This window comes from Podarcis vaucheri (assembly GCF_965113315.1).
Source record: "Podarcis vaucheri genome assembly, chromosome: Z".
NCBI lineage: Eukaryota > Metazoa > Chordata > Lepidosauria > Squamata > Lacertidae > Podarcis > Podarcis vaucheri.
The window spans coordinates 33,345,108-33,364,959 of record NC_138758.1 but is presented as its reverse complement, the minus strand read 5'-3'; the positions used below and the strand labels follow the sequence as shown (position 1 = coordinate 33,364,959).

The 19,852-nt window shown below is 48.2% G+C and overlaps 1 protein-coding gene across 2 annotated transcripts in view; it reads right to left on the bottom strand.

The window, feature by feature from the left end:
- Positions 1-2,717: 2,717 nt before the first annotated feature.
- GPSM1 (G protein signaling modulator 1) overlaps positions 2,718-19,852 on the bottom strand; it is a 61,141-nt gene continuing 44,006 nt past the window's right edge. For both annotated transcript variants that reach the window (XM_082208155.1, XM_082208156.1), the window contains 3 exons: positions 8,882-9,044; positions 5,653-5,861; positions 2,718-3,531 (listed from right to left, as the gene is read on the bottom strand). In XM_082208155.1, the coding sequence (XP_082064281.1) occupies positions 3,343-3,531; positions 5,653-5,861; positions 8,882-9,044 (561 nt within the window). In that variant the 3' untranslated portion in view covers positions 2,718-3,342. The remainder of the gene's footprint in view (positions 3,532-5,652; positions 5,862-8,881; positions 9,045-19,852) is intronic.

Below are 19,852 nucleotides of genomic sequence, written 5' to 3'. Positions count from 1 at the left end.
GAATTCTGGGATGAAATATATATGGAACTTTAAAAAATGCTTAAGGTTATGTTTATAAAAAAAAACCCCAGAGGCTTACCTTCTCGGAATATTAGGTCCTGATATACAAAAAAATGTAAGGGAACTATTTTTATATGTGACAGTGGCCGCAATAACTCTAATAGCCTCAAACCTGAAAGGAGGAAAAATACCTTCAAAGTCTAATTCTAATAGCCTCAAACTGGAAAGGAGGAAAAATACCTTCAAAGTCGGAGTGGCAACAAAAATTAATGGAATACACAGCGCTGGCTAAGCTATCAGGAGAAAAAAGAGACCATGCAGACCAAGTATTTTTTAATAAACGGGGTTTATTTAAAAATTACATTAAGGATTGTAATAGCATGAAGTCTTTGGCAGCCTTTGAATAGCTTCTGTAATCCACTGAACAAGTTTAAGAAAGTACAATATCTTTGACAAGTAATTATTAAAAACAGATGTGTAGTGTGTTCGATAAATACATATTTAAAGCCATATGGAAATGGCGGGAAGTCATTGAAACCAAAAGAAGACTGTGATAAAGTGTAACATATATTGATATTTTTTCTGTTTATTTATTTTTTGTTAGGGATAACTTTGATTTTGTGTTATGTTTCTTTAAGTTCAAAAGCAAAAGCATTTTAAAACACACACACAAAATCTGCACTGTGCCGGCTGTGGCAGGGTCCTGAAGATTCACACCAACTTTCTAAGCATCTGGACAGACTTGTCTAAACAAGAATGTTTTTGGCACGCAACAAAGAGAATACAGTGAAGGTGCTTGCTTGATTTCAAAGGAGACGGAGTTCTGAAGTGTAGGTGAAGTGTCTTACAAATGCAGAAACTGAATTGTGTGGCACCTGTAGTAGTGTCAGTTCTGCCGATTGAAGCAGTTGAGTAGCCACAACTGCTCCTGACTCACACAGATGTGTGTCAAAGCCACCAAGTAGGACTGATGCTGCACAATGTGTTTTGGGGAATATTCTAGTTCTCATGGTTCTGAACAAAAGGGAACCCGGGGCCTTCTGCATGCAAGGTGAATGCTATGCCATTGAGCTACAGTACCTTGCCTAAAAATAAAGTAAGATTCTAGTCCTTATAGATCTGTGCTTCTCTGATTGAAATCTGCAGGGTGTTGGTGTGCTGAGCCAATACAGCCATTACTCTCAACCTTGTAGATGGAAGGTGCGAGGGGCAACCTTTCCCAAACTGAGAGGACTCAATGAGAAGGAGGGGTGAGGGTGGCTTGGCCTGCCTCTGTTCCAGGAGAAGCACTGTAAATCCTCAAGCACATTGATGCTTTCTGAAATGGCTTGATGGTGAACATTTTCCCTTAAGTGCCCTCAAGCCATTTTGGACCACATCTCCCATCAGCTCCTAATACAGCCATCTGCTTTGTGGAAGAGACCATGGTCCAAAATGGAGGGTAGCAGGTTAGCAAAAGGTTGCTCCAGATGAGGCCTGACAGCCTTTAAGAAAAGATGCTCAGGTATTTTGTGTGGGATGTGAGATTTTCCATCAGATGGCAGCAGAACATCAGAAAAGATTTTTAAAACGGAGCTGGCGAAAGGATGGAGGAAGAATCTGATTGTGTTTGATTTATGACCCCTTCGTACTTTGACTCTTGCAGTGTTGAGTGCAATGTCAATACACTAAAAACTCCACAAAATTGGGAAAAGTTTAAAAAAGTGCAACCCAAATGATTAAGGGAGGTGGTGGAGTGACTGCCCCTATGAAAAATGGTTGCAGTGTGTGGGGCTTTTTAGCTTGGACAAAAGGTGAGGAAAAGGTGACATGAGATAAGTTTATAAAATTATGCACTGCCTGGACAAAGTGGAGAGAGAAACGTTTTTCTTCCTCTTTCACAGCACTAGAACTCGTGGACATCCAATGAAATTGTATGTTGGGAGATTCAGGTCAGAAAGTCCTTCTTAGACTATGGTACTCACACAGAAGGCAGCTGTTGGCACCAACATGGATGGCTTTGAAGGATAAGGGAAATTCATGCAGTAGGAGAGAGATGTTGATGGCATCTAGCCATGATGGCCAAGCTCTGACCCCCACAGTTGCAGGCAGCAATGTTTCTGAATATAAGTTTCTGGAACCCACAAGAGGGCAGAGAGCTCTTGTGTTTGGATTGCTTGCTGATTTCTGGAAGGCAACTGTTGCTGGACTAGGTGGGTCATTGACTTGATCCAGCAGACACTTCTGATGTTCTGAACATCAGGATGTGTTTTTTTAAACCCTAATTATATGCAAAGCTGTGCACCAGGTGTGCTTGGCATGGTGGGCCTGTTCTTTTATCTCCCCCATGCAGATAGCTGGGCAGGGCCACCCATATGCTGGTCATTCGATGTCATGATTGGTTGGATGGCCACCTGTCAGGCATGCTTTAGTTGTGATTCCTGCCTTGCAGGGGGCTCAGGTGGATGACCACTGGGGGTCCCTCTGCACCCTACAATTTATTTCAAGTGGGGGCTGGTGGCCAAATCCCAAGAGAAGATTCTGGTTTCAGGATCCATCAGAAGGGACGGCTTGAGCCACCTGGGATGTGGTTTGGCCCTTTGCCAAATAATGGCAGGAAAGCTGGGAGTGACCCCACCCCAAAATGCCATGTGGGGCGAATTAGACTCTTCTCCCCACCCCCTCCCAGCTTTGTATTGGTTTCAGAGTCGGAAGCTGAAATAAAACACCAAAAAACCTTGTGTTCCAAAAATGTTTAATAAGCACCCTCTTCCCCCACAGAATTCATTTGGCAGCTCTTTGATTTTTATGGGGATGGGGAAAGTACCATGCAGATAAAGGACCCCTCCCCTCAATAAAATTATATTGTCTAACACACGTCGTATATAGAATAAATTAGCGAATATATTGAATCTTGGCAGAGATATTCCTGCAGGTGGCTTGATTTCCAGTTTCGACTGGGCTTGGAGATGTGGGAAGGAGTGAAAAGCAACCCCCTCCCCCACTGTCCTCTTCCCTGAAACCAATGGAAGGCCATCTGTCAGGGACGCTTTAGCTGTGACTCCTGCATTGGAGGGGGCTGGGCTAGTTGAACCTTAGGGGCGCTCTTCCAACTGTACATTTTTATGAATGTCTCTAGGAGCTTAGAGGTAGACTGCCCCTGGTGCTAGAGGCACACTCAACTTTCCACCCCCAGCATCTCTAGGAGAACAGCCCCCTTCCAAGAAATGGGCCTTGCTCAGAGCCACTTCCTTGAGGCGGGACTGCTACAGTTGAGATTGCCCCAATGTCTCGCCCCCCCCCCCAGCGCCTGCGTCCTCACAGCACTAGGGCTCAGTCCAGACCCTGCACGGGGGACCGGTCTTAGCTAGGACTGGGCTGTGCTTCATCTTCTTCAGCTTCCTCTTCACCCAAGGCCAGGTCCACCCTCTGCTCGTCGATGCGCTTGGCCTGGGCCCTCTGAATGAGGCTGAAGAAATCTTCATCTGGCACAGTGGGACCGCGTGGGGTGGCATCGGGGGCTGCACAGCGCTGGTCATCGATGCGAGAGGACTAGGGATAGGGAGGAGGAACGAGAAGAAGAAGTGAAGGAGGGAGCCATCACAGAGAGGAGAAGAGAGTCAGGCGGTTAGCACTGGGTTGGACTAGATGATCCTTGCGGGGGGGGTGTCCCTTCAGACCGCCTCAACCAGAGCCAGGGCTTTTTCGGCCGTGGCCCCGATCTGGTGGAATGCTCTGTCACAAGAGACTAGGGCGCTGCGGGACTTGACATCTTTCCGCAGGGCTTGCAAGACAGAGCTGTTCCACCAGGCCTTTGGCACAGCCTTACCCCCTCCTTTGGCAATCCTCACAGAACACTAGCCCAATGGTTGCCATTAATTTGATCTGAACTGATTTTATAATGAAATGATTTTAGAATGTTGTATTATTTTACTGTTGTTAGTCGCTCTGAGCCTGGCTTCGGCTGGGGAGGGAGGGATATAAATAAGTTGTTGTTGTTATTGTTATGACCTCCAAAGGTGGTGGACTCTCTTTCCTTGGAGGTTTTAAATCAAAGGTTGGGGGTTCTTTAGTTGTGGTTCCTGCATTGCAGGAGGCTGGGCTAAATGATCCTTGGGATTATTATTTATTTATTGCATTTTCTTTCCTCCAATGATCTAAAGGGGACGTACGTGGTTCTCCCACCACCCCACAAAAACCCTACGAGGTAGGTTGAGTGAGAGTGACTGACTGCTCCAAAGTGGACTTCATGGCTAACAGCAGATTTGAACCCTGATCTCCCAGACTCTAACCACCACGTCACACTGGGGTAGTTAAATTGGGACCAATGCTCACTGACAGTCCTTCTGGTCACTTGCTCCCAAGTCATGTAGAACCTTATCAGCAAGGACCAGTAGCTGGTGGAATACTGCCCAGAAATTGCATTGCAGCAGGTTGAGCTAGATGACCAATGGGGGTCTTTTCCAATGCTATGATTCTATGCTATAATCTTCTCTGGCTGCCTAGTCCAGCATCCTGTTCTCACAGTGGCCGCCCAAGTGCCTAAATGTGAAACCAGTAAGCAGGATTCCAGTGCAACACCAATTCTCCCTTCCTGTGGTTTCTGGCAGCATTGCTGCCTGTGGCCGTGGAGCCAGAGCAGAGTCATTGTGGTGAACAGTCCACAGCAGCTCTCTTTTAAAGCCATCCAAGTTGGTGGCCATCTCCTGAGCTGGGGTCAAGCCCTGGACATCTTAGGTCTAAGGGACTGCCTGAAACTCTAACATCCTAGCTCCATCACTGAGATCACCTGCAGGAGTGTTGTTGATCAGCTCTTTTTATAACAACAAGAAACTGAGCATTCAATGTCACAGAGGAGAGGGCTATTGATGGCTACCAGTCATGATGGCTATGCTCTGCCCACCATAGTTGGAGGCAATAATGCTTTCGAATCCCAGTTGTTGAGACTCATAGGAAGGTAAAGCGCTTTTGTGCTTTGATCCTCCTTGCCCGTTTCGAAACAGAGGCATCTGTTAGCCACTGTGAGAACAGGATGCTGGCCTAGGTGGGCCACTGGCCTGACCTAGAAATGCTTTTGTGACATTCTTAGAAGCCTCCAGGTCCAGAGGCAGTCTATTGGGACTCCTAGATCCTAAGCAGCATTTGGTGACAGTGAGAACAGGATGCTGGCCTAGATGGCCCATTGGCCTGATCCAGTAGGCTCTTCTTATGTTCCTATGTCATCTGCCCTGCTCTCTGGAATACTGTCCCCTTTTGTTTGGCCTATGCAAGCAATTGAGAATACATCTTTTCCCCATAATGGTCAGATTCTTTCTGATTTTAAAAAGTTTCACATGAGTTTGCATTTATGCACTGAGACATTTAAAAATGTATAGTGGTATAGATATTTTTAAATCATTGGATGCTTTAGCTACGATTCCTGCATTGCAGGGGGTTGGACTAGATGACTCTTGGGGTACCTTCCAACTCTGCAATTCAGTGGTTCTATGGACCAGTGCTCTGAACAGGACCCCTTCAGAGTTGGATGAGTACCCTTCCACAACTTCAAACACCCCCCCCCAAAAAAAAAGAACAGAGCAAAAAAATAAGCCCCAATATTTTCAAAAGCTGGGAACTGACAGTTTCTGAAGTGGGTTTAATGATGTCAAGTGATTAGCCATGCTCAAAACATACCTGGCACTTCATGAGCATGTTGAAGAACTCGTCGCCTGGCTCCTGCTGTGTGCCGCCTTCCCTGCGGAGGTGGCTGAGGTTGTTGGGGGTAATGCGCAGGCCTGGCAGGCTGCCCACGCTGGCCCGCTGGTCGTCCAGCCGCCGGCTCTGGGAGCTGGCGATGAGGTCGAAGAGCTCCTCAGTCTGTGGGGAGGCCATTGAGGACTGGGCTGCCAGTGCACAGGAAGAAAGAAATGTTATTGCAGAAACAGAATAGATGACCCCCAGGGTCCCCACCTAGTCCAACCGCTTGCAAATCAGGAAACTCAGCTAAAGTGTCCCTGGCAGGTAGCCACCCAGCCTCTGCTTTAAGATCTCTAGTGAAGGAGATAATAATCACAACCATAATACTTCAGTTGTGAAGCTCAGTTCCTATTCCTTCCTTCTGCAGATGCAGCCTAGAACTGCATTAGCTTTTTTATGCTGCTGCATCACACTGTTGACTCATGACAAGCTTGTGGTCTACTAAGATCCTTGGACCCCTTTTCACATCCACTGCTGTCAAGCTAGGTGTCCCCCAACCTATACCTGTGCATCTGGTTATTCCTGCCTAAGTGCAGAATCTGACATTTGTTCTCACTGAAGTTCATTCTACCTTCTGCGGTACAGTGGAACCTCAGGTTATGTACTGTCCTCCTTAATGAATGCTTCGGGTAATGAGCTCCGCTAACCTGGAAGTAGATGCCCCTAGCTGTGAACTTTGCCCCGGGATGCGAGTGGAGGTCATGTGCCAGCGGCGGGAGTAGTGGGAGGCCCCATTAGCGAAAGTGCGCCTCATGTTAAGAACGGTTTCGGCTTAAGAATGGACCTCTGGAAGGAATTAAGTTCGTAACCGGAGGTACCACTGTATTAGCTGCCCCTCCCAGTTTAGCATCATCTGCAAATACAGTGTGCTTCCCTCTCAAACATCTAAGTTTATTAAGATTTTTTTTTTAATTGCTTACAGTATAACTGAGTACATTAAAAAGCAGAACCCTGGGGAGACCCTGGGTTGGAGTAGATGACCCTTAGATCCCTCCCAACCCTATGAATTCAGGATTCATTGGAGGTTTTTAAGCAAAGGTTGGAAGGGCACCTATCAGGGATTCTTTAGTTGTGATTCTTGCATTGCAGGGGGCTGGGCTGGATGACTGTTGGTAGTCTCTTCCCACTCTATAATTCTGTGATGATGATGATGATAATGATAATAGTAATAATATGAATAATAATAGCAAAGTGTAGTGCAGTGATTAGAAATTATTCCAGGTTGCTTGCTCTGAAGTAATCGAGGATTTTATCAGCAAATACCAGCATCTTGTGGAACACACTGCTCAGAATTAGTCCCAGCAACAAGCCTTGCTCAGCAGCTTGCAATACACATAGCTACTCTGCAGAACTCCTGGCATAAGATGTGCCCGCTAGCTTAGATAGGTGTGTGAACAGAGTTGGTTGGGGAGTGGGGTGGATGGTGGTCACTGGATTGAGTATCTTTTTCTGGGGGATAGGAGGCGGGCAGGTGGGAGGATTCCTTACTTCTGAATGGGGTAACTGTGCCCCTGAAGGACCAGGTGTGATGCCTGGAGGCCATTTTGGTCTCACAGCTGTCCATAGAAGCAGTGGTTAATTATGTGCCTGGGGCGGCTGTTTATCAGCTCCATCTGGTATGCAGGCTCAGACCCTACTTGCCTGTGTACTGTCTTCCAGAGTGATAAATGCCCTGGTTATCTCCCCCCCCCCACACACTTTGGACTACTGCAATGCCCTCTATGTGGGGCTACCTTTGAAGGTGACTTGGAAAGTACAACTAAACCAAAATGCGGCTGCCAGACTGGTGACTGGGAGCAGCTGCTGGGACCATTTAACAATGGTTATAAAAGATCTACATTGGCTCCCAGTACATTTCTGAGCACAATTAGCAGTGTTGGCCATTGACCTAAAATGGCCTCAGCCCTGCATACCTGAAGGAGCATCTCGTCCAGCCCGGACACTGAGATCCTCCTCTGAGGACCTTCTGGCAGTTCCCTTATTGTGAGAGGTGAAGTTACAGGGAACCAATCAAAGGGCCTTCTCAATTGCCGCGCTCCCCCTGTGGAATGCCCCCCACTTCAGATGTCAAGGTTGGCTACTGTGAAAAGAAGATGCTGGACTAGATGGGTCCCTCAGTGCTTTTGTATGTGTCCAAATACTTTGAAGCAAGCAGGAGGAGGTGTGGGCCCTGTGGAGGAAAGCAAGAGCCCCCAGGGGCGCTCCCGCATCAGCAGGGACGACAAGAAGCTCTCTTTCTATTTTTAGGAGCGAGAGAGCCTCGCTCAACCCCGCTCCTTGTCATAACACAGCCTGACCTTTTCAACACTGCCTCCTGCCTGCCTCGCAGCTTTGGCGCTCTGCCTGCATCTCCTGTGCCTGTTTTTTTCCGGAGCTTCCTCTCTTGATCCATGCACACAAACCCCTGCTTAATATTTTGATGCAAGGAAGTGTCGACTTTGAACTCACAGGCATCCAACGAAGGTGAATGTTGAGAGGATTCATTTTGCAGCACAGAATTAATCTGTGGAACTGCCTCCTACAGGAGGCAGTGATGGCCACCTACTTGGACAGCTTTAAAAGAGGATTAGACAAATTCATGGAGGAGGAGAAGGCTATTGATGGCGACTAGCCAAGATGGCTATGCTCTGCCTCCACAGTTGGGGGCAGTAAACGCTTCTTGATTATACTAGTTGCTAGAAACCCCAGAAGGGGAGAGTGCTCTTGCATGTGGGTTTCCCTTTGGGGCGTCTGGCTGGCCAGTGTGAGAACAGGATATTTGGCCTGATCCAGCTGCAGGGCTTATCTTATGGGCAGATAAAGGGATAGATGTATTAATGAAGCACAGAGTTCAGAATGTGTTCATCCAATTTGATGGTCATCATGGCCTCTTGTGGGAGGGAGTTCCACAAACTAACACTGTGCTGCATGAATTTCTTTTCTCTGCCATGAACCCTCCAACATTGATAGCCTCATTGATAGCCCTCTCCTCCATGAATGCGTCTAATACTTTTTTAAAGCCCTTCAAGTTGGTGACCCTCAATGGTACCCGCAGGAAGAATATCCGCAGATTAACAGTGCTGCATGAAGATATCCTTCCTTTTATCTGCCCTTATTTAAGACAGAAGGGGACACATAGCTATCCCAGCACAGCAAGGGCCCTGGGAGCAGCTCAACAAAAGCTTACAGGTCCTCTCCTCCAGGGCAGGCACCAGGGTGGCCACTGTAGCTTCTTCGGCCTCCTTCTGGCCTTCTTCCAAGGGACAGCGTTGGTCATCCATCCGGTTGCTCTGGAATTTGCTCAGCAGCTCAAAGAAGCACTCCTCGTCTGAAGGCGCCCGCTTGATTTTCTGCAAAGAAGAAATAATAATAGTTTTTTCCAGTCTCGATTTCCCACCATATTTAAAGTGGATCATCAAAACCAGAACTTAGCTGTCTAAATGCATCCCAGTTCCTACATGCTCTTCAAAATCAGATGGCAAGATTGCATATATATATATTCAAAAATAGTATTAATATCATTAAAACACTGGATTATTATAATGCACTCTATGTGGAGCTTCCCTTGTCACTTGGAACCTGGCATGGTGGGACAACAGGAAATGAGACAAAGATTTGGCAATGCTCCTGCAAAAATCTGATATTATCTGCTTACAAGAAACTTGGCTATAGCATATCAGCCCCTTGCATTTACAAGGATGCTCCCAGGAAAGTCTTCCATCAGTTAAGAAGCAATTAAAGGGATGAGGAAGTGAGGGTTGGACCACTGCCCCCCCACACTGAATTAAGCTGGGGAAATCAGTGCTGTGGAGTCCGGTCTCTTTTGTGATCAGCGCTGTGGAGTCCGGTCTCTCGGATTTTCTGTATGTTAATACAGTCATCAGATGCTATCTGATCAATCCCAGCGCTACAAGTGGTATATAGGAATACCAAAGAAGGTGAGTTGATGGGCAATGCAAAGAGACAAAACAAGATCTTTTACGAGCTATCATGTTGTTGTTGCTTTTTTGGGGGGAGAACATTCTGAAATTAATAAGGGAAATATGAGTTAGATAAGAGAGGCATATAAGAAAATCCTAAAGAATAAAAAAGTGAATTTTGTGACATGACGGTGGCAAGAATTAGGGCTGGCAGTGTCTGAGCAAAGGGAGCATAAATTCTGGGACCTGGTGGCTTAGTGTATGAACCAGACAAGATCAACCTTAGATGCCACTATATCAGCATGGCACTGATGCTTTTGGGTACAGTGGTACCTCAGGTTACATACGCTTCAGGTTACATACGCTTCAGGTTACAGACTCCGCTAACCTAGAAATAGTGCTTCAGGTTACGAACTTTGCTTCAGGATGAGAACAGAAATTGTGCTCTGGCAGCGTGGCGGCAGCAGGAGGCCCCATTAGCTAAAGTGGTGCTTCAGGTTAAGAACAGTTTCAGGTTTAGTATGGACCTCCGGAACGAATTAATTACTTAACCCAAGGTACCACTGTACGTATTATAAGTGGGGAGACACTTACAGGTAATTTGCAAGACGTTGAGGTGAGAAGCAGGCAGGAAAATTTGGGATAAATTCAAAAGCACAATAAAACTAGCTGCTCATCTCAATGTACCCCTCCCCTCCCCATTGGCATACACTGACCAAGAAAGTGCTGGTGTCATGCACCCACACCATGGGGCATTCTCACGCCATGTGCGCACACTGGAGGGTGTGCTGACATGTTGTGTGCATGCCATGCAGCTTGTGTGAGTGACATCAGCACACCCTGCAGTGTGTGTGAGTGAGGTGAGCATGTCATGCAGAGTTGTGCAATTTTGAGGGGGCCCTTTCCTCAAAAATTTGAGGTAGCCCTCAGCCCTCCCCCAGATGGTGTTCCTGCTCTGTGCATTTGAGTCATTCCCTCTAGCTGCTTCCTTCTTGTAGTTCCCTGCCCTTTAGCAGGTTTCTGGAGCACCACCTCAGTTTCCTGTGCATCAATGAAACTATTATTCCCAGTACCAGGTATTCCCCTGTGGTTTGTAATATTGTTTCCCCCACCCCACCCTCAGGATTTGGTTTAAAGCAATCCTGATCAGGTTTGCAAGAGGATTAGCAAACGCATTCTTGCCAACCAATGTCAGGTGCGATCCATCTCTGGCAAGAAGTTCTTCCTCAAGGAAGCAGAGACCATGGACCAGGAAGCCAAACCTTCCCTGGCGACAGCACCTGCGCAGCCGGTGGTTTACTTCCAGTATTTTCCCCTTTCTTCCTGGGCCATGACCTCCAACAGGAAGGAGTGATGGAAAAGCCACCTGTGCTCAAAAGTCCTTCAACTTCCTGCCCAGACTCTCATAGTCCCTTTGCTGTATGTTGAAGTCTGTGTCTGGCAGTGTAATTTGTACCCCCTATGAATCAAAAGGAAGGTGAGTTGTGGTCAGCTTGGCAACTTCTCTGCCCTGTTGTTAACCTTTGTACCTGGAAGACAATACAACTCCCAGGACATCCTGTTGCTTCTGTACACTGCTGTCCTCCTCATTAGGGAGTCACCTACCACTACCCTAAATCTGCCTCTGCTATCACCCTCTTCCCACTGGCTGTGCAATAGCAGATCCCCCCCCCCCCTTGGGTGGCAAGGATGAGAATTTATTTATTTTCTCTCTTAATTCCTGATCAGCCTTCAGGCAGCTCAAAAGGCCAGATTCCTCCACTGGGTGGCTAATTTCGATGCTGCCCTAAATAGAAGCCTAGTGTGTGTGTGTGTTTTATTTTCTCCCTTCAGCATTGCTAGAAGATGAATTATTTCTCTGTGTTTAGCAAGCTGTGCTGTTAACCCAGTCCCTGCTGGTTTGGGGAATCTCTGGCTTCTGGGGTAGAGTAAGGTTACCAGACGTCCCCATTTCCTGGGGACAGTCCCCGGATTTACAAATCAATCCCCTGACAAAATCCATTGAAGTTGAAAAGTGTCCCCTGATTCATTGGAAAAAATCTGGTAACCTTAGGGTAGTGTCTATGATCCCAGTTAAGAACTACGGAATTCCCACAGGAGGCAGTGATGGCCATCGACTTGGATGGCTTTAAAACAACATTAGACAAATCCATGGAGAAGAGAGCTATTGAGTTGTTAAAAACCATGGGTGTGTGTGTGAGGGCTATTGTGTTTGGGTCCTGCTTGAGGGATTTCTACAGGCATCAGGTTGGCCGCTGTGAGAAGAGGATGCTAAGTTGGATGCAGTAAGCTTTTCTTATGTTTTTTATGCAATAACTCCCCCCCTTTTTTTTGTTTTGTTCTGATGGTTCCCAGAGAGGGAACCAGGTTTAAAGACCACCTGTGGATATCTCGAGCAACCCCCACCCCAAAAAGACCCTCTGCAGAAGGATATTGACAAGCTAGAAAGGTGTGCAGAGGAGGGTGACAGAGATGATGGAGGGTCTTGGAAACCAAGCCTGATGAGGGATGGTTGAGGGAGGTGGGAATGTTTAGCCTGGATATGAGGACACTGAGAGGAGACATGAGAGCCACCTTCAAATATCTGAAGGGTTGCCACCTGGAACATGGAGGCAGCTTGTTCACGACCTGAACCCGCAGCTTCAAATGACAAGAAAGGAACATTAGGAAGAAGTTCTTGAGGGCAGGAGCTATTCCGACAGTGGTACAGAGGGAGTCCCTCGGGACAGACTGCCTCAGAAGGTGGTGGACTTTCCTTCCTTGGAAGCTTTTAAGCAGAGGTTGGGTGGCTGTCTGCCAGGGATGCTTTAGCTGTGATTTCTGTACTTCAGGGAGTTGGACTAGATGACCCTTGGGAGTCCTTTCCAACTCTACGATTCTATTGTTCCTGTGGGGCAGAGTGTGTATGCATACAATAACGGATCCATGCAGCTGCTTGCATTTTTGGCCATTTCTTTGGGCGTTAAGCTGTCAGGAAGAGCTCTGGGGCTTCCCTGCATACAGGGAGGCTGGGATAAAAATAACCCGGCTGTCTGGCAAAAGGTGCTCATTTGGGTCAACCACCGATCGCTTTGCTCTGAAGAGCTGTAATTTGGGGGCATTTGCACAGCTGTGTTGGTGTTTGCTGTTGTCCCCATTGTCACAGAGTCTTAGAACTGTAGAGTTGGGAAGGACCCCAAGGGTCATCCAGCCCAAGCTCCTGCAATGCAGGAATTGCAGAAGGTCTGTGCCCATGGTGGGTTGGGGGTAGAAGGATGAGAAATGAAAAGCCCCAAACACCCAGAAGATAATCTGTGCTCCTCTTTTCTCTGTGTGGCAAAGTCTGGGAGAGCAGGAATGGGGTGGAATGTATGAAGCATGGCAGGGGGAGGATGAGAAATGGAAATTGTGAGCTTCACAACTGAAGTATTATTGCATTATTGTTATTTATCATATCCTTCCCTGGATGTTTTGAAATGGAGGGCAGGTGGCCCTTTGTCAGGGATTCTTCAGCTGGGATTCCTACATTGCATGGGTGTAGAGTAGATATTTGTCCAGGACAAGCCCAAAGAAGCCTCCTGTGTGACCTGGGGACTGACTATCATGGTTGGCCTGGGCAGGTGACTGGCCACCCACTGCACTGGGGCAACAACCCCCGCTGCCACCACCTGCTGAGCAGGAACACCCAACTTCTTTCTCTTTCCTTCTCTTTTTGCTTTTTCTTGAGCCTGGGGGAAAACTATGTGCAGGTCAAAAAGAATCCCAAAGTCCGAGAGTATGCCTGGGTCTAAAGCAGCTTCTGCCAGGCTGGTTCTCTGTAAACAACACTTTCCCCTACAAATTGCACCAGCCCCAGGGTCATCTGATAGCTGTGCTGCCTGGCAGCTGGTGGGCATTGTAGTCCAACGCATCTGGACAGCAGCAGGAGGTCTTGCAAGTTTGCAAAACTTCCTTCCTCTGAGCCCAGTTAAGCCTCATGCCCCACTAGGAGTTAAGTTGTTGTGCTGCCTATTCCAAGTCCATCCTCCTCCAATGGCATCACCTGCTGATTATAAATATCCTTCCTAGGAGTGAGTTTCCCCCACACTTCGCCTCCTGCAGCCCCCACAAGTATTTAAAGTTAGCTGCTGGCCTTATGGCACTTAAAACAGAAAGCCGACTCAAGAAAAGAGTGAGAATGAGATTAAATTGCCTTGGTTCTTTGAGAAGGGAAGGAATCCAGAAGGAAAGGAAGGCCAGCTATCCCTCTTTGGTGGTTTTTAAGCAGAGGATGGATCGACAGCTGTCAGGAATGGTTTAGTTGAGATTCCTGCATTACAGTGGGTAAGCTTACATGACCCTTGGGGTCCTTTCTAATTCTGTGATTCTGGTGAATCAACCCTTCTTTCCCATGTTAAAATCTGAAAGTCTAGAATTATTCAGTTCTGAATAGCAGAACTGTAACAATCTGCCGGAACCCCAGAAGAGCCCCTGATGGATCAGGGCAAAGTGGGCCCATCTAGTCGAGCAACCTGTCCTCACAGTGGCCAACCAGATGCCCCAATGGGAGACCCATAGATAGGACCAGAGCACAACAGCCCTCTCACTTCCTAAGCTCACAGGGTCATCTTGACTAGTAGCCATCTCCTCCCTGAATTAGCCCATTAGTGTTCTTGTGGAACACTGTTGCAGAGAAACTGGGTCACAGAGGTTCCAGTGTTCAATATAGCATCTTCTGACATAAGAGCATAAGAAGATCCTGCTGGATCAAGCCCAGTGCCCCACATACTCCAACGTCTGGTCCTCACAGTGGCCAACCAGATGCCCTCAAAGGAAACCCCAAAGCACCTGAGCACTCTCCTCTCCCTTTCAGCAACTGGTATTTATAAAAGCATTACTGCCTCTGACCATGGAGGGAGAAAGAATTTAGCCATCTTGGCTAGTAGCCATTAAGCCAGTGTGGTGTAGTGGTTAAGAGCGATAGTCTCGTAATCTGGGGATCCCGGTTCGGTCTCCGCTCCTCCACATGCAGCTGCTGGGTGACCTTGGGCCAGTCACACTTCTGTGAAGTCTCTCAGCCCCACTCACCTCACAGAGTGTTTGTTGTGGGGGAGGAAGGGAAAGGAGAATGTTAGCCGCTTTGAGACTCCTTAAAAAGGGAGTGAAAGGCGGGATAGCAAATCCAAACTCTTCTTCTTCTTTCCCTCCATGAATTTGTCCAATCCTTTTTTAAAAAAACCATCCAAGTTGGTGGCCACCTCTGCCTCCTGCTGGAAGGAGTTCCGCATTTTAATCATGCGCTGAGTGAAGAAACATTTCCTTTTATCCTGTATCTTCCCATGTTTAGCTTTATGCCATCCTGACTCAACAGGGCTCTGAGGAGAAAGGATCCTGCCCACCCAAACTTAAGTGAAACCAGATTCAGAATTCAACTACTTTGTCCACAAACTCACCATTGGTTCCCACAAATCCGTGACTAGCTTGACGGTTAACCTCACCTTTGCAATTCAAGGCCCTTTGAGGGGTTGAGGTGGTTACAGCCACTAACAACCTTGTTTTAAACAGAAAGGCCACTGATTCCTAAATTGCAAGGAGTTGGACTAGATGACCCTCGAGGTCACTTCCAATTACAATTTAGGATTCTACATTTGGTCCAACGGCTGTTGCCACCTCCAAGTCCAGCCCTGGCTACTTGAGTGCTGTTTATAACCTAACCACCTGGTTATTCCTGCCTAGATGTAGAACCTTACATTTGTCCCCATTGAACAAACCAAATGGATTTCAAGGGGGACAAATGTCAGGTTCCACACTTAGGCAGGAATAAGCAAATGCACTAATAAAACACGAGGGACACCTGGGTTGACAGCAGTGGATTGAAAGGGATACAGGGGTTTTAGTATGAGGCACAAGCTTATACTAAGCCAACAGTGTGATGCAGCGGCAAAAGAGGCTAATGTTACTCTAGGTTGCATTAGCAGACTTGAGTGCCCAGATCAAGGGAAGTTATAGTAACACTATATTCTGCCTGTGTCCAGTTCTGGGCACCACCATTTAAGAGGGATAAGGACAAGCTAGAAGGTGGGCAGAGGAAGGTGAGCAATATGATCAAGGGTCTGGAAACTATGCCTTAGGAGGAACGGCTGAAAGAGCTGGGCATGTTTAGCCTGGAGAAGAGAAGATGGAGAGGAGATGTGATAGCCATTTTCAAGGGCTGTCACATGGAAGCTTGTTTTCTCCTGTTCCTCAGGGTAGGACCCGAACCAATGGCTTCCAGTTACAAGAAAGGAGATTCTGATGAAACATCAGGAAGAACTTTCTGATGGTAAGAGCTGTTTGACAGTGGAACGGACCTCCTTGGAAGGTAGTAGACTCTCCTTTCTTGGAGGTTTTTAAGCTGAGTTTGGATGGCCACCTGCAATGGATGATTTAGTTGAGATTCCTGCATTGCAGGGAGTTGGATTAAATGACCCTTGGGTTCCCTTTTATGATTCTATGATTTCCCAGCAAACCTGGATGGGTTTGTTGGAAGACGCGTGAGCTGGAGAGTCAAGCTCAGGTGACTACCCTGACCTTCACTCCATGGGCCAAATTAGATGTGTGTGTGTGTGTGTGTGTGTGTGTGTGTGTGTGTCTAGAGAGAGATTTCAAGGGGCTGTAGCTCAGGGGTAGAGAATCTGCTTTGCATGCAGAAGGCCCCAGGTTCAATCTCAGCATCTCCAGGTAGAGGTAGGAGAAAGTCCAGTCCCCTGACTGGAACCCTGGACAGCCACTGATGGCAGTCAGTGTTTATAGTACCGGTAAAGGGTAAAAAGGTAAAGGACCCCTGGACGGTTAAGTCCAGTCAAAGGCGACTATGGGGTTGTGGCACTCATCTTGCTTTCAGGCCAAGGGAGCCAGCCTTTGTCCTCAGACAGCTTTCCGGCTCATGTGGCCAGCATGACCAAACCGCTTCTTGCACAACGGAGCACCGTGACTGAAGCCAGAACGCACAAAAACATAATTTACAGTAGAAACCAATGTGAAACAATGGTCTAGTGAAGTGGTATAAGGCAGCTTCCTATAGTTCTGTTTAATCCAGCCCTTTATTCAGACCCATAAGGACTAGAATCTTGGTTTATTTTTAGCTGCAGCAGAGGGACAAAGCACCTGCCTTGCATGCAGAAGGTTGCAGGTTCAATCCACAATGGTGTCTCCAGGTAGGCCCGGGAAAGCCCCCTACCTGAAGCCCCAAAGAGCTGCTGCCAGACAGTGTAGAAAGTAGTGGTCGAGGTGGAACAATTACCTGACCAGTTGCTCTGAGGCAGCTTCCTACTTCCTATTTAATTCAGAACCATAAACTTTTTTTAGAGGAAGGATTGTAGCTGAACGGGGACAGCACCTGCTCTGCATACAGGTTCAGTCCCCAGCAGCAACTCCAGGTAGGCCTGGGAATGTTTCCTGCCCCAAATCCTGAAGAGCCACAGCTGCCAGCCAGTGTAGATAACATGATCTAGATGCACTAATTAGCCTGACTCTGTGTGGGGACTGAGGCTGTGGCACGGGCATTAAAAACACACACCCCAGTGCCATTAACCTTAGTGGGAGGATGTACAGTCCGCAAAGCTGCCTGGTGTGGCTCTGGGTCAGTTGCTGCTCCTCTGCCTGACTTTCTTTGTGGGGTTGTTGAAAAACAGGGTGGATGGCAAACGGAGCCTGATGTCCTGCTTTGAGTGTTTTTCAGAAGAGGCTGGCCGTGTGATGCAAAGAACGAACAAAACTCTTCCTCTACTTGGCCACCCACTCTCAGGAGCACCCCATGGATCATTGCCACCCACAAGACTCCAGAAAATGAGGGCTCCAGTCTTTACCCACTTGGCTGGCTCTCAGCTGACCAAACTCACTTCCAAACAGCTGTGCTGGCAGGAGCAAATGGATGTCACAGTCCAAAACTTATAGAGGGCACCAGGATGGCGAAGTGCTGCTTTAGACTCTGGATCATAACATCCTACAATTGTAGAGTTGGAAGGGACCCCATGGGCCATCTAGTCCAACCAGGATCTTGGTCACACTTGTGGGTGAGAGAACGTCTGAGAACTTGCTTCTGGCGAAAACGAAGAGGCAGCTACATTTTGCAGGGTTGTGTGTGACAGGGTTGGACCAAAGCGAGCCCAACTCTGCCCATCCTTCATCCATTGCTCTAAACGACTGTCATCAGTGGGGGCAGGGTGGGGGCAAAGGAAGAATCCTCAGATGGAGACCAACAGCAATGCTTAAAAACATACCCCAAAGAACCTAAGAATTGAGATAGACTACCTCAGGAGCTGGAGGTTCCATGATAACATCAGAAGAGCCCTGCTAGGTCAAGCCAGTGGCCCATCTAGCCCAGCATCCTGTTTTCACAGTGGCCAATCAGATGCCTGCATGGGAAGCGAGACCCCTCTCCCCTCCTGAGGTAGCCAGGTATTCAGAAACATTGCTGCCTCCGACCATGGAGGCGAAACATAGCGACTGTGGCTACTAGTAATCACTAATACTCTCTTCCCTGAATTTGTCCATCTCTCTTTTAAAACCATCTAAATAGGTGGCCATACCTGCCTCCCACAGGAGGGAGTGTTGCAGTTTAAATGCATTACTTTATCCACTCTGAGTCCAACTTTCAGCTTCATTGGTTGCCCACGACTTCGACTGTGTTAAGAGAGTGTGGGATCGCCTGGGGAAGCCCCCCTCCCCATCTTTGGGGCACCCAACCAACTTGCTGTGGGGGGGGACAGGGCGGGAAAGCAGTTGTCCGGAGAAGGGGGCTACCAGCCTAGGAACGCGCTGCAGCAAGGTGCTGTTGGGGAGACAACATCTTCCCTTCCTGGGGATCCGACTGAGCACACCTGCCCGGACAGTTGCTAGCTTCTTCTTCCCGGGGCGGGCACTGATGCTCCTCTTCTCCTGGCCCCTTTGGAGAAAGGGGAAGATCCAGGAGGGGGGGAGGAGTCTTACAAACTTCATACGGGAGGGAAGCCCCCCTCCCCTCCAAGCCCCTCCTCCCCCCAGCCCGGGACGCACCTGCCTTCTCCTCAGCAAAGGGCTCCGGGCATCCCGGCTCCGAAGTGCCGCCGCCGCTGCAGCGAGCTAGAAGCTCCGCTCTCCTCTCCCAGCTGAGGCGCGTGAGTGGTGCGCCTGGGCGGGGGCAGAGGCAAAACCTCGCCAGGCGGCCAGTCGCCTGCCAGGCCCAGCGCAGTCGGGGAGGAGCCCAGACACCGCCCCCAGTAGCCTCAGAGTAGGGATGGGAGCAAGAATTGCACTGGGGGAAAGGTGATATTTTGATTTACTTTCCTCGCTCTTTTCTACCCCCAATCTTTCTCGCCCCCCCCTCTCTCTCACACACAGCCTGATCATAACTCCAGAACTCGTGGGGATCCAGTGAAGCTGAATTTTGGGAGGTAATTATTTATTCCATTTCTATCCCATCTGCCTCTCCAAGGAACTCAAAGTGACAGGCTCGGTGGTTCTCCTCGTCTTAGTTGACTGGCCACAACAGCAACTCTGGGAGGCAGCGACTGTTTCCCAGGGAGCTTCAAGACAGGTAAAAGAAAGTCCTTCTTTGGGTAGTGCCTAGTTAAATTGCGGAACTCCCTCCTGCAGGAGTCAGGGACCCACCAGTTGAGAGTGGCTTTAAAAGAGGATTTGATGGATTCATGGAGGAGGAGAGGGCTGTCAGTGGCTATGCTCTGCCTTAACAGGGGCAGCAATGTTTCTGAATACCAGTTGCTGGAAACCACAAGAGGGGCTAACAACCATCAATAGCCCTCCATGAATTTGTCTAATCTTTTCTTGCAGCCATCCAGGTTGGCCATCCCTGCTTCCTGGGGACTGAGTTCCATTGTTTAACTATGCACTGTGTATCATAGAGTAGTCGAGTTGGAAGGGACCCCAAGGTTCATCTAGTCCAGTCTCCTGCAATGCTAAATCTGTGGGCTTTTAACAAAGTATACAGGCTTTTTACAATGGGCTGAGTCAGGCAGCCGGAGCAGCAAAGAGAGAAGAAGAATAGAACAAGAACAAAAAAACTCTCAAACCAGAAACAAACTCCAAAATCTGCACATTCTTCGCATTTTGCACCAGCCCCACGCAAAACACCCCCAGGCTATGCTCTCTTTATAGAGACAAGGGAGCCTTCCAGAGAGCTGGCTGACTACCATTCTCCAGCTATGGGGAGAGGTGGACTCCAGCCCCAAATCCTCCTCTTTTTCCTTCTGGTTTTGATGGAGCAGATCAAGACCTTTGCCTCCTGGGAATATATGGCTCGC